The 14,232-nt window shown below is 39.7% G+C and overlaps 1 protein-coding gene across 1 annotated transcript in view; it reads right to left on the reverse strand.

Moving 5' to 3' along the window:
- The window catches only part of LOC127617762 (CUB and sushi domain-containing protein 1-like), a 496,749-nt gene that overhangs the window by 194,360 nt on the left and 288,157 nt on the right, over window positions 1-14,232 (reverse strand). Inside the window, exons 25-27 of the mRNA XM_052089839.1 lie at window positions 4,083-4,209; window positions 1,570-1,772; window positions 151-342 (exon numbers count right to left, since the gene is read on the reverse strand). Of these exons, the coding sequence (XP_051945799.1) occupies window positions 151-342; window positions 1,570-1,772; window positions 4,083-4,209 (522 nt within the window). The remainder of the gene's footprint in view (window positions 1-150; window positions 343-1,569; window positions 1,773-4,082; window positions 4,210-14,232) is intronic.

Genomic DNA, 14,232 nt, shown 5'->3' on the forward strand with positions numbered 1-14,232 from the left:
TGGCTCGGTTTTTTAATTTTTTATTCATCAGTCTTATCGTCTGCTAGTACAAAATCATAGGTTTGATAAATTAAATGAAAAAAAGTCTCCTCAAAAAGGTGTACGCTTTGAGGTATCATTCATCTTTCAAACAATAGAGTTGGATCATACCGATGCAGGTGGGGGGATCCGGCTGCCAGTAAAATCGGCTGTTAAGTTGGACGCATGTGATTTCAGATACGCCCATGATTTGGTAGCCGGGGTCACACTGAAAGGAAATGGTGTCGCCTGGCTCTCTACTATCTCCGTAGCGTGTTCCATTCTGAGGGCTCCCGGGGTCGTTGCAGGTCGTGGCAACTGTAGCTGAAATAAAAAAAAGATACATTTGGAATCAACTGAAGATCAGTAAGACATTACAGGGAGAGCAAAATCCCTTATTCATGAGAAAACTGACTTAATCTTCCAACTCGCATGGCAGAACACATATGTGACCGTGTTACATTTTTACATGTTTGCAGAGATTTGGAAAATGATATTATAGTTCATCAATTTTATTAACAACAAAATGTCAAGTAAAATACGCAATGTGTTCTGCCCTCAGCATATGTTCTATCATCATTTAAATGTACATATATGACCTATATTATGAGAAGGATCTCAGGAAACTGTCGGCATATGAGACAAAGAAAGTAGGTTGTTCAGAATAGAATACTAGTATGCTAATTACTAATTACTAATCAGTATACAATGTTGTGGCATGGGGGGCGTGGTCGTGTGTCGGTCTGTGGGAGAGAGAGAGAGCGGTAAGGCTTGTCACCTGGTTTGTAATTACCTCTAACACCTGTGTCTTATTATAGTGATACAGAGAGAGACATTTAAGGAACGCCAAGTGTCGAGAGAGGGAGAGAGTGACCAGAAAGCACTACAGCTGAGAGAGTGTGTTGCAAGAATGCTCATATATATATATATATATATCTTTATAAAATAATATTAAGTTGTTATCGACGTTGACCATCGATTTTGTGTTACTAAAAAAGGGGAATAATAAAAGGACTGACCTTGAACCTGCCTCGTTGTCTCCTGACTCCTCCATTGCTCCAATCAAACCAGTTCACAGTACCAGGTGACAAGCCTTACCGCTCTCTCTCTCTCCCTCAGACGGACACATGACCACGCCCCCATGCCACAAATGTATTCTGCTTATTATTTGATTTGATTTTTTTGTAAGTGTGCTATATTGTTGTCACATGACATCACTACTGTACGTATGTCACATGACCATCACATTTTATGGTGTCCATTTATAATCTTTTGCATTTTCAATTACATTTTGTGTGAGAATTAAATAAAAAATATATTCTGAATTGTTTATTTGTATTACCCCATTAGACTTTTTTATTTTTATTTTCATAGTTAATAAACATGTCATACCATCTTACACAATTTTGCTTGTCATATAAATGTATCTTGTTTAAAGTTTGTTTAAGCAGTTTTTACTGGAAAATGATGATGTTGATAAGGATTATTTTTGTATTGCATACTGCAGAAATGATAATGGTAGTATAGTTGTATGGAGATGTTGATACATACTAGAGAACTGTATGGAGAAACCAGACTTGCTGATGAAGTAATCACTGTCAAACTGCAGTGTGAGGATGTTAAAGGTGCTGTGTGTGTCTTCTGGTAAAAGTGATCCACTCCATTCTTTCAGCAGAATGCCACTCTCAGCTGGCCCGTCCCAAACCTTCAGAATGTCATGGTCCACCTCTGTGTCAAACACTATAAAGTGGAGACTGAAGTGGAAAGACAATTTTTTAGAAAATCACACCCATAATAATAATAACAATAATAATAAAATGCATCTAAAATATAAATTCCATATCAAGTTTTTTATTATTTTTAATAAAAAAAAAATACAAAGTCCAGAATTAACACTTGGCCAGCTCCATATGCAAATAATGACAACTCGATAAGGAAATGAAACATATGTCAAATCAAATAATATGAATGATAATCCGACCATCATTAATTTATGCAAAATACTGATTCAAACTGAACTTGGTCCTGCCTGTGCAAAACTCGCCACCACTATAGAGTGTTGAGGGCTGGACTGGGAAGAGAAATCGGCCTGGGATTTTACATGGCAGGTTCGCTGTCCTTTTCAGCATATCGCAGCAACCTTTTGTGGTCCATTCTGCATAACGCGATGGGTCATTTTAGCTTATCGCGGACCGTTTGGCACGTTTAGCGGCCGACCCACCAGTTCTCGGTTCTCCCGATGGCCAGTCCGCCCCTGATCGCCCCCAAAGTGTGTCAGCCCACCGGGAAAATGCCCGGTATGCCAGATTACTGTCCAGTCCTGGTTGAGGGTGCTTGTCAGGGTGTTGCTAAGTGGTTGCTAGCGGTTTTTAGTGCCATGCTAAGGTGCTCTGGGTGGTTGCTAGGAGATTGCTAGATGGCTGTACGGAAATCTGGATGGTTGCTAGGTGGATTCTTACTCCACCTGTAATAAAAACAAGAAGGCACTGGACCAGGATTTTTGATTCACTCATATTTTCATTATTTCGGTGGTTAAATATATATATTTATTTAAGTTTAGTTATATAGTTAAGTTTTCACAACTAAAGTTAACTATAAGAAAACACTGTTATTTAATTTAATGCATTTAATTTCAATATGCAATCAAAGTGGATCATGTTTCTTTGGAAACGTAACTAGTTTAGATTAGATTATAAAAATAAAAATAAAACAGTTAGGGTCAGACTATTCTTAGTCTGTGATTTAAAGTCAATTCATGATGGATAAATGGAAAAGCCATCCATTTTTTTCTTGTTGAATGTTCAGTTTCTTTCTAAAGTATGTCATATTACATGCACATTGCATATTTTAAGTGAAATGCATTGAGGACAGCATTTCATGTTGACTTTAAAATGTCTCGGTTAATGTTGTAACCTCCGTTCCCTGATGGAGGGTATGAGAAGTTGTGTCGATGTAGTGACACTAGGAGTCACTCTTGGGAGCACAGAACACCTCTAATCTTTGGGAAAAGGCCAATGAGAATGTGTGAGTGGAATTTGCATGCCACTCCCCTGGACATACGGGTATAAAAGGATCTGGAATGCATCCACTCAATCAGATTTTTTTGCTGAGGGTCCGAGACAATAACATAGCATGGGAACAGGTCGTGGCAGACGTAGCCTTTTATCTCTATGTTTTATTAGAGTATTAGATTCGGCTGGGGCCATCTAATGCTATTATACGCATCGGGGTAGGTGTTCTTTTCCTTTCATATTCTTTCAGGGGGAAAAAACCCAGCGGAGACCACATCCTGCCTGGAGGGGAGGTAACATGTGGCAATACGACACGTGTGCTCATCAGCCGCACATGGAAGAGGTGTGGTGGTAGGTCCTGCCTCAAAGGGGAGGAGCTCTACAAACACAGCGACTGGGCAGAATATACATCGCAGGGGGTTACCGCAGTAACCGGCACCTGTGGAGCACCTAAAACAGTACAGGGCATATTAGTACCCACAGTGGGTCCGGCTGCGAATTCCCCCGCTGAATTCGAGAGCCACAGGTCTAGGGAGGAGGGACATCCGTTCACGGTTTGTGAACTCGTATGGGAGAAGAAGCAACATTTTATTGACTTGGTCAATTCAAAGTTTACTGGCACTTGGGGCTTGGTGAGAGTTCATTGTAGACATTATGTAAAGAAACAGTTTAACTGCCTGCCACCCAGAATTTATATGACTCAAGCCTGATGATATGGATTACATCTCACTATTGAAATTCCTAATTTTATCCCTTCTTTATAAGCCATCTCCCCTTAAAAGGATCAACAGAATTGGCTTACCTGAGTTTCACTTCATTTTCAAAGCTTAACCAGCTTATCTCTTTTGTGCTTCATTTCTTTCGTCCTTTCTCTAACCCTCCCCCTCCATCTAACACTAATGCACTTGTAGGAGCAGATGTGAGCCAGTTGTAGGCCTCGCAGTGGGGTGAAATGCAATCACCATGCTTCTTTATAGGTTGTAAGGGAATTAAATGGAAATTAATGGAGGTGCGGTAAAATCCTAATGAGTTTTGCAACCACCAGTTTCATACCTGATTGTTTTGCCTGTATCTGCCTCAATGGACCAGGTGCAGTGAAGGTTGTTGTCATAGGGCGCCGGGTAACCAGGAGACAAAATTCGTCCAGATGTGGCACCACTAATGTGTCCTCCGCACTCCGCTAAACACAAAAAAGAGAAATTAAAGCATTTAACTAGATTTTCATATCCTGAAGGAAATAGCAGCGGCTGCAATGCAGCAAAATAACAGTGTTTGACCACATACACACTAATCTGATTAAGTTTGAAAACTCTTTTGAAAAGATTTCCTAATGAAAGGTAACGCACTCAACAAGCCTCAATAAAATGTGCAGAGTGACTGTTTCAGAGGCAACTGAGATTCATCCTCCGCCACCCGAATTTAGTCACTACACCACCACGAGGACTTAGATAGCATTGGGAATTGGGCATTCCAAATTGGGGAGATATGGGAGATAATACATATTTTTCTCCAAAACACAGCCACAATTACCCTAAAAAATTGGAATCTCCCTTTGCCAATATAACAGCTCTGAGTCTTCTCTTATAATGCCTAATGAGGTTGGAGAACACCTGGCGAGAGATCTGAGAACATTCCTCCATACAGAATCTCTCCAGATCCTTCAAATCCTGAGGTCCATGCTGCTGGACTCTACTATTCAGGTCACCTCACAAATTGTCTATGGGATTCAGGTCAGGGGATTGGGATAGCCATGGCAGAACTTTGATTTTGTGGTCAGTGAAGCATTTTTGTGTTGATTTTGATGTTTATTTTGGATCATTGTCCTGCTGGAAGATCCAACCAGGGCCCATTTTAAGCTTTCTGGCAGAGGAAGTCAGGTTTCGATTTTTTATCTGTTGGTATTTTATAGAGTCTGTGATGCCATGTATCCTAACAAAATGTCCAGGCCCTCTGGCATAAAAACAGCCCCACAACATTAAAGATCCAGCAACACATTTAACCGTGAGCATTGGGTACATCTTCATCAGTGTGCACCAAACCCATCTCTGGTGTTTCCTGCTTTAAAGCTCTTTTTTTGTTTTATCTGACCATAGAACCCGGTCCCATTTGAAGTTAGAGAACTGTCTGGAAAACTGAAGATGCTTAAGTTTGTTGTTGGATGAGAGTGGAGGCTTATTTCTTGAAACTCTTCCAAACAACTTGTGTTGATGTAGGTGATGTCTGATTTATTTTTTTTTACTTTCTGACCCCAAGACCCAACTCATTTCTGCAGTTCTCCAGCTGTGATCCTTGGAGAATCTTTGGCCACTTGAACTATCCTCCTCACTGTGCGTGGAGACAATATAGACACACGTCCTGTTCCAGGCCGATTCTTATGATCTCCAGCCCTGATGTGGAATTTGGTATTTTCAATACTCTGGCTATTTTCTTATAGCCACTTCCCATTTTGTGAAGCTCAACAACCTTTTGCCGCCAATCAGAACTATATTCTTTAGTGTAACTCACACTGATTGATGATTAAGGGAATTTGGCCTGTGTGTTACCTCATATTTATACCCCTGTGAAACAGAAGTCATGGCTGAACAATGTCATGTTCCTAGTGACCCAGGTGCTCTTAAAATGTAAAATATGAATGGGAATATACTTCAGATATAGTTTAGTCATAAGAATGTCTAAGGGTGCCAATAATAGTGCCAAGCCAACAGTTGACGAAGAAATTATGATAAAAATGATACGGCAAGATATTAACTGAATTAGAAACATCTTGAGAATCCGAAGAAGATATTAGATATGGATTCATCTAATACATTAATCCAGTATGTTGATGTGACGAGGAGGGCGTGGCTTAGCCGTGAGGATGCACAACCTGCCCTGAATTGTTCTAATCAGACAAGCCAGAGGCACCAGTTCGAGAGCGCGAGAGAGAGAGAGAGAGAGAGAGAGAGAGAGAGAGAGAGAGAGAGAGAGAGAGACAAGGCCTGTCTGTGTGTGTTTAAGTTGATTTATGTTACTAAAAGTTTTGTTAACTGCTCAGCCAGTTCACGCCTTCTCCTTGCCCTTCCTTACCCGTTACAGTTGGGGATGAAGTTGAACGCGCTAAAACATCTGCAAAACGAACCACTTTAAAACAGGGTTTAAACACATCCTATTTAAACATGAGATTCATTAATATATCCACAACATTCTGGAACAACTTCACATCAGCACAGTGAAGCGACGCACTTGTCAGAATATGCATAATTTGCATTGCGTAACTTGCGTTGTGAATACACGGTTTCCATAGAAACACGCTACACGCAATGTAATATTCCTTCACGTAAATGTAATAAGTCTCTAAAGCATGAAGGATTCAAATACAGGCTAATACTTCAGTCTATTCATTATTATTTCAGGAGCTCAGGTTTTTCATAACAAGGACAGTATGTACTATTATACTGTATGTTGCGTACATGTTTACATAAGAAAATGTTTATACATATTTGTTTCTAAATGTTTGAGTATATAATTGGTCTGTTACAGTTTGACACATTTTTGTCCACTTTGCACATCAAGTAAAATATATTATTTTCGTTAACTAAATTATGTGTCATCTTTGTCAGAGTAAAATTGACTGAAATGATTGAATATGACACGTCGAAATATTGACTATTTTTAAAGGACATTTTTGCCAAAAGACAAACTATGACAAACGAAAAAATAAAAAAAATGAACAAAAAAAATCTGCCTCAGTTGATAAAGCAAGTGAAACTATAAAAACACTGTAAACTAAAAACACAAAATGAGCAATAATGCTGGGAATAAAATATACTTTCTTAAACATGAAAATAATATGCTTAAATATGCAATATGACAACGACAAGAAGTCAATTCCAGAAGTCGTACGTTTAGTGAACATGCACATTAATTTTACAGCACAATGTAAATTATCATATATTATTAAATTATAAGTGTTTTGGCGCAAAATTATAGTAATAATAAAAAACTAATTCATAATTAAAGCTGAAATGATCCTCAAAAACAAAGTTTAATACTTTGTTAATGTTATTTTTAAAAGTATTAAACTAAATGTATTACTGTACTTAAAGTTAGAGGTTTAGAACAAACCCTATTCAATACAGTGCTGGTTAATGAAGTTGTTTTGAAATTAAATTAAATAATACAATAAGTATACTATGTGTATTCGTTGCCGTTATGTGTACTATGTAGCCAGCAGAGAAAACAGAAAATGGGCTTATTATGTTGAGTAGTTCAAATAAATGGATACAACACTCGCTCCAGGCGATATTATCAATTTTCCACTCCATTCTTCTGCAGTATATCTCACTCTAGTTTTAATTAGAGAACTGGTACAGCGGGGAAAGGCAGTAGTAATGTGTCCAGCCTAAAATGTTCTGACTGTAAGGATACTATGCTGGGCATACAGGGTAATCATGGGACATTTACTTCACCCTAAACACAGCCAGAAAGCCTCTCTCCATTTCCTCTGAACAATTAATTTGCCCCAGAGTCTCACATGTAATTACTGAAGTTGAGTCTCTTAAGGACGCGCACTTCATCAGAATTATGAAGACTCTCTTGCATTCGGTTCACGCTCACTACACCAGTCTGTACAGAATGCCTCACTGTGGATCTGAAAACTTCCAGAAACTCATGGAGTATATATTGTATCCACTTACAAATTAATAATTTATTTCTGAGGAAGATATGGCTTCAATGCAGCAGTTTGTCGTTTTTTGCTTCAGGAGTTAACCGCATACTGGTTTCGTGTTGAAAGCACATGAAAAGTACTGTGCTGATGCGAACTATTGAACTATAATACTTCTGTAATATTAATATACAGTTATACCATGGTACTTTGATACATACATGTAAAGGCGGGCTAAGGGAAAGGAGGCGGCGAGAACCGGCTTGACAATAAACATAATAGTTTAATAAAGAAATAAACCAACAGAAACAAACACACACATGGGACAGACAGCTGCCCGTATACGTTCTCTCTCTGTTCAGTCGGCCTTTATCCCTCTCGGAGGCTTGATTAGCCTGATAAGGGGCTGGGTGTGTAAAATCACGACCCGGCCCCGCTCACTGCCCTGTCTCAATACAATAGACCTGAACAAAGGAGTAAAGGTTTAGCTTGTTAAACCGGAGCCACACTAGCCGATTTTTCCAGTGATCAGGTGTGTGCTTCATTTACATAATTGTCAGCCATGCGGAGGGAGACATTGCACGTGTTAGTGTCTACCAGCAGGAAGTTGTTAATCTCTTGACCTTCGGGACTCCCTGATGAGTCAATGTTTCTAAAAAATGGGAAAAAGGATTCAGCATGACAGAAAAACTAAATTCTGACACCAGAGTGAGCTCTTGTGTTCTCTTAAAGTCACCAATGAGCTGAATCTTTTACTGAATATCTGACAAGACGTCAAGCTGATCTGAACTTTTCCATCGCACTCAGAATATCGTCACAAACACTGAATGCAATCAAAAGTGATTCTGTCACCAAGCGTTTTTTTCTGCATTTTCTCCTTGACTGGAATGTGTTGTACAATGGCTTAATCAACAAATCTCACTTCAAACCCAATTATATTACCATATTACCTTACATTTATAGAGTGATATATCTAACATGCACAAAGATATACTTATTTTGCTATCAGCATTTTCTTTTTTTCATAAACACCTGTTCTGGTTCATGTCCAACATCAAACGCTATGTGCACTTGTCAAATTTCATCTCTCCCCACAGATCTTATTAATATTCTAAACACTCAACATCCTCTGATACTGAATTTTATTTGAGATTTATAACATGATTAAACCACATTTCTTCTGTGAAGGTATATGTGCCTTGAGCACTGCAAGGTAAATTAATCTATTAATAGTTAATGGAATCCCCAAGTCCCATTTGCTGATCTCCAATGCATTACAAACTGTTACATGTTAACAGGGCTGCAGATGATGGTGCAACCGTAAAACTTCATAATCAAACGACTTAATTTGCTGAACCAAAAATAGAGCTCAATCATAGCCAAACTTGTCTTTGGTTCAACAAGGTGAAAGGCCCCAGGGGTAAAAGAGCCTTTGATTTTGTATTTACCTAAAACACGTATAATTAAATATATATATATATATATTTTTTAAGTGTCCTTGCCAAGACAGACAACTTTCCTAAACACATGTTTGTCCATTATGAAATATAATTACACAGCAATTCATCATACTGTTTTAACCTGAGGGGTGTTGTATCAGCAGCATGGGAGACCTGGGTTTGGATCCCATGTCAAAACCAGTAAGTATTTGTGTTTGCATAATCAGTGACCAGTCCTACTCTGAGGTTACATTTTTCCTTCTAACATTTCAAGTTTACACCACTGATGGTTAGGTTTAGGTTTGGGGTATGTGTTGGGGGTTCAGTTTATAAATGATGCATTCGTCAGCCTTTACAGCCTGTACAGCTGAAAACAACTCGCTTGTAAAAATGTCCAGATTGACCTCACAGTAAAATCAGAAACAATAGGTTGAATTTTGTTTAGCTAAAATTGGACCGTGCTTATCAAAATACAAAACACTACCCCCAGTGGCCAAAACGTTAAGTGTTGTTGGGCATATGGGTTTGCGTGAACTCCATGAAATGTCCATGGAGGTGTGCCAAAAGCGAGTTGTGAAGGGAGGTTTTTTAGCTGTACAGGCTGTAATACAGTGAAGAGGAATGGATATTTTATATCCTGAACCCAAACCTAAACCGAACCATTAGTTGAGTAAAAATTTCATGTTAAAGGAAAAACAAGAATGCAATTACTTCCTGGTTTCACAGAGTGATCCAAAACAGGGTCTCCCATGCTGCTGACGCAAGACCATTCCAGTTGTACCACAAGGAAAGATCAGAATCAGAATCAGCTTTATTGCCAAGTATGCTTACACATACAAGGAATTTGTCTCAGTGACAGGAGCTTCCAGTGGACAGCAATACAAAAACAGCAGCAAGACAAGATAATAATAAAAAATGTATGTGTCTGTCTTTGTGTGTATGAACGTATGTTTATAATACACACACAAACACATACATAGTGCAATTCTAATACAAATATGTTATCTATTATGTACATTGCAATTTATTTATGTACATAGGCAATTTTAACTGTTCATGAGATGGACACCCTGAGGGTAAAAACTGTTCCTGTGCCTGATGTTTCTGGTGCTCACAGCTCTGAAGCGTCGGCCAGAAGGCAACAGTTCAAAAAGGTAGTGGGCTGGGTGAGTGGGGTCTAGAGTGATTTTTCTAGCCTTTTTCCTCACTCTGGAAGTGTATAGTTCTGGAAGTGTATAGTTCGAAGGAAGTACAACATCTGCTGGGCCTTTTCATAATGGAGTCCATGTGTGTCTCCCACTTCAGGTCCTGGAGATGGTAGTGCCCAGGATCCTGAATGACTCCACTGCTACCACAGTGCTGTTTAGAATGGTGAGGGGTTCATTGTTGGGGTGTTCCAGTGTTTAAAGTCTACAATCATCTCCACCATTTTGAGCGTGTTCAGCTCAGCAAGGTTGTTATGACTGCACCAGACAGCCAGATGTTCAGCCTCCCTTCTGTATGCAGACTCATCCTCATCTCGGATGAGGCCGATGACAGTGGTGTCATCTGCAAACCTCAGGAGCTTGACAGAGGGGTCCTTGGCGATGCAGTCACTGGTGTAGCGTGAGAAGAGTAGTGGGGAGAGCATTTCCCCTGTCTCACAAGCTGCTGCCTGTCTGTCAGAAAGCTAGTAATCCACTGACAGATATATGTGGGAACAGAGAACTGGTGTAGTTTAGTCTGGATATAGCTGGGATCATGGTGTTGAAAGCTGAACTGAAGTCCAAAGAAAGGATCCTTGCCTATGTCCCTGGTCTGTCCAGATATTGCAGGATATGATGCAATCCCATGTGGACTGCATCATCCACAGACCTGTTTGCTCGATAAGCAAATTAAGGGGATCTATAAAGGGTCAAGTGATGTTCTTCAGGTGGGACATCACCAATCTCTCAAATGACTTCATGACCACAGACGTCAGAGCAACTGGTCTGTAGTCATTAAGTCCTGTGATTTTTGGTTTCTTTGGGACAGGGATAGTGATTGTTTGTTCACTGAACTGTTTATGTAAATTGCAGTTGTTTGATTAACATAATGGTTCACACAATCGCAACTATTAAGGTATATACAGCATGAACACATGCATAATATGTCATATTTCAGTATCATGCTTTGTCTCTATATCTCCAGAAAAATGAGAGGATTGAAAAAGGAACAATGCATACTATAAAATATGCAAATGTCCCACACAGAGAAGGGAGGGTGAGACACACTGTGTGGGCCCCCTCCGATGTCAGCAGCCAATTGTAACCATGAAACAAGAAGTGCCAAACTGAAATATCCTCCTCATCAGGAAGCTATAAAGCATCCTTACAAAAGCCACACATTTGTTCTGGTCTCACTCTAAGAGAGAGAGAGAGAGAGAGAGAGAGAGAGAGACATTAACAGAATAATAATCAACATTCCGGGTTCCCGGCTGTATGAGTTCGGGAGCAATAACAGAACAATGAACATTCTAAATCTCTGGCCTGAGAGTTAGGAGATGTAACAGAATACAAATCATCCAACGTGCTGAGTCTCCGCTTCACAGAGAGAGAGGATATCAAATCACACAACGTTCTTAGTGTCCATCTGAGAGACCAACCAAGTACCGAGTTTAACTACTAGAGACTAATGCATGCCAAGTTCGGAATACGCAACTACCGGGGAGATAACTACAGCGACAAGTTTTGTCCTCTTCGAGGCCCAGTTCAATTTCATTACGTGCCAGGGTAACTCTCACTACAAATGTGTGGCGCTAAAAGGAAGTACATGATCTCCCTAACATATGTTTTCAAGGTTGATGCTCTATTGAGATTTATATCTACAAAACATAAATCACTATCCTCAACATAAACTAAAAATAAAACCTAAATGAAAGAGTCAAAAATCAAACGTGGGATAAAAAACACAATTGCTTTCAACACATTCGACTCGTGTCGACTTGCATGCTCTACAGTACTCGTACACTTGTCCTTTTTATTTAAAGTGCAATGCTCTATCAGTCAAGCTACAGCTCAATTTGATGGCACTTGTAACTATAGTTAGTTACTGTATGTAATGCAAATGTAAAATGTATCACCTTACAAAAAAACCTACCCCACCAACAGAGTTGAACAACAGAAAATGAACACAACACAACTCAAATTATGTGCAAAATATGGTAGTTGTAAGTGTATTATGACAGGATTTATTATGGAGTTTTGACAGACATGATCTTTCCAGGAGCACAGTGGAATTAAATGGCTCTGGTCATGTGAGTAGTTGCACCACTCATGCAAAAAAAGTCTGCACTATCATTTACAAATGACAACTCTGTGCAAAATACATCAAAAACACCTTTTAGACCCCAGTCACAATTGTAACCGGTGGGATTAAATGGGTTTGACAGTGTAGATTACCTGCAGGGTTCCAGCAATGTCATCAACTTCTGCATTGGCTAATGCACTATCAAACTGAGACATTGTGACAGAACCTTGGAGACAGCAACAGGGTGTCCGTTAGCCGGTAATCAGTACCACCACTCCCTATACGCATATTACACAGTCTGGCTGCCTTTACAGGCACGTTATATGTTATTCAATGACACGGTAGCAGTCGCTGAACACAGACGACCGCCTCTCGCTTACACTTTCACTTTGCGTTCACACCGCGCCTCGCAACTTTCGCAACGTGCCTCGAACTGCAAGGCAAGTGTTCAAATGGCAGCTGTTTTGCCGCTGTTCCAAAGTTCCTCTATCTGTGCTTTGCAGGCATGTTCTACTGCTGTGCTACGTTTATAAAATGCTTGGCGCAGGTATCAGCATAATGTCTCCAACCATCTAATTTCCCAATGGTCAATGCATGTGACATTAGCGGCATTTGCATGAATTGACTCGCTTCTCATGAACTATGGTCTATTAAAAGGGTCATATTACGTGTTAATGGCATTAAACAAATTAGTGGCATTAAACTATTTTTGCATTAACATGCTATTAATGCATTAACTTCAACAGCACTAATTAAAACATATTTCAGGACACTCATATTTGAATATATGCTCACTGAGCATTTTATTAGGAACATTATGGTCCTAATAAAGTCCCCAGCGTGGTCTTCTGCTATTGTGGCCCATTCTCCTCAATATTCGATGTGTTGTGCCTTCTGAGATGCTATTCTGCTCACCACAATTGTGCAGAGGGGTTAGTTGAGTTACCGTAGTCTTTCTGTCAGTTTGAACCAGTCTGGCCATTCACTGTTGACCTCTCTTCCATCAGCAGAACTGCTGCTCACTGGATGTTCTGAGTAAACTCTAGAGACTGTTGTGCTTGAAAACTTGATCATTTGTAGATATTGATCTCTACATAACTTTCTAGATAGACTTGGTTTAGATGAAATTAATATCTAGACTGGCTAAGAATTACTTTGCAGTGTTCTTATTCTATTTATTTCTTTACATCTGGGTTTATTAGATTTTAATTTATTTTACATTTACACTCTGATGACAACTTCCCCCTTTGATGCATTCATACATTTTTCTTGCACACTTTTGTTTCCTATTATGAAAATAACTTGGAATCTCTAACCAGGTCGCCTTGCATTCTAATAAAGAACATACAATTTGAATCATGTTGGAGTACATTTAAAAGTTGAAAAAAATTTCAAAATTTCAATAAGTTTTTACTTATTTTTTTATTTTCCACTTTTTCTCCCCATTTTGGAATGTCCAAGTCCCAATGCACTCCAAGTCCTCTAGGTGGCATAGTGACTCGACTCAATCCAGGTGGCGGAGGACGAATCTCAGTTGCCTCCACGTCAGAGATGTCAATCTACGCATCTTATAACGTGGTTTGTTGAGCTCGGTACCTCGGAGACATAGTGTGTGTGAAGGCTTCACGCAGCATCAACGCTCAACTCACCACGCGCCCCACCGAGAGCGAACCACATTATAGCGACCACAAGGAGGTTACCCCATGTGAATCTACCCTCCCTAGCAACCGGGCCAATTTGGTTGCAAAGGAAACCTGGCTGGAGTCACTCAGCACGCCCTGGATTCAAACTTCAGGGGTGGTAGTCAGCATCTTTACTCGCTGAGCTACCCAAGCCCCTAATTGTCCATAAG

The sequence above is a fragment of the Xyrauchen texanus genome, chromosome 24 (genome assembly GCF_025860055.1).
Source record: "Xyrauchen texanus isolate HMW12.3.18 chromosome 24, RBS_HiC_50CHRs, whole genome shotgun sequence".
In the NCBI taxonomy this organism is placed as follows: Eukaryota; Metazoa; Chordata; class Actinopteri; order Cypriniformes; family Catostomidae; genus Xyrauchen; species Xyrauchen texanus.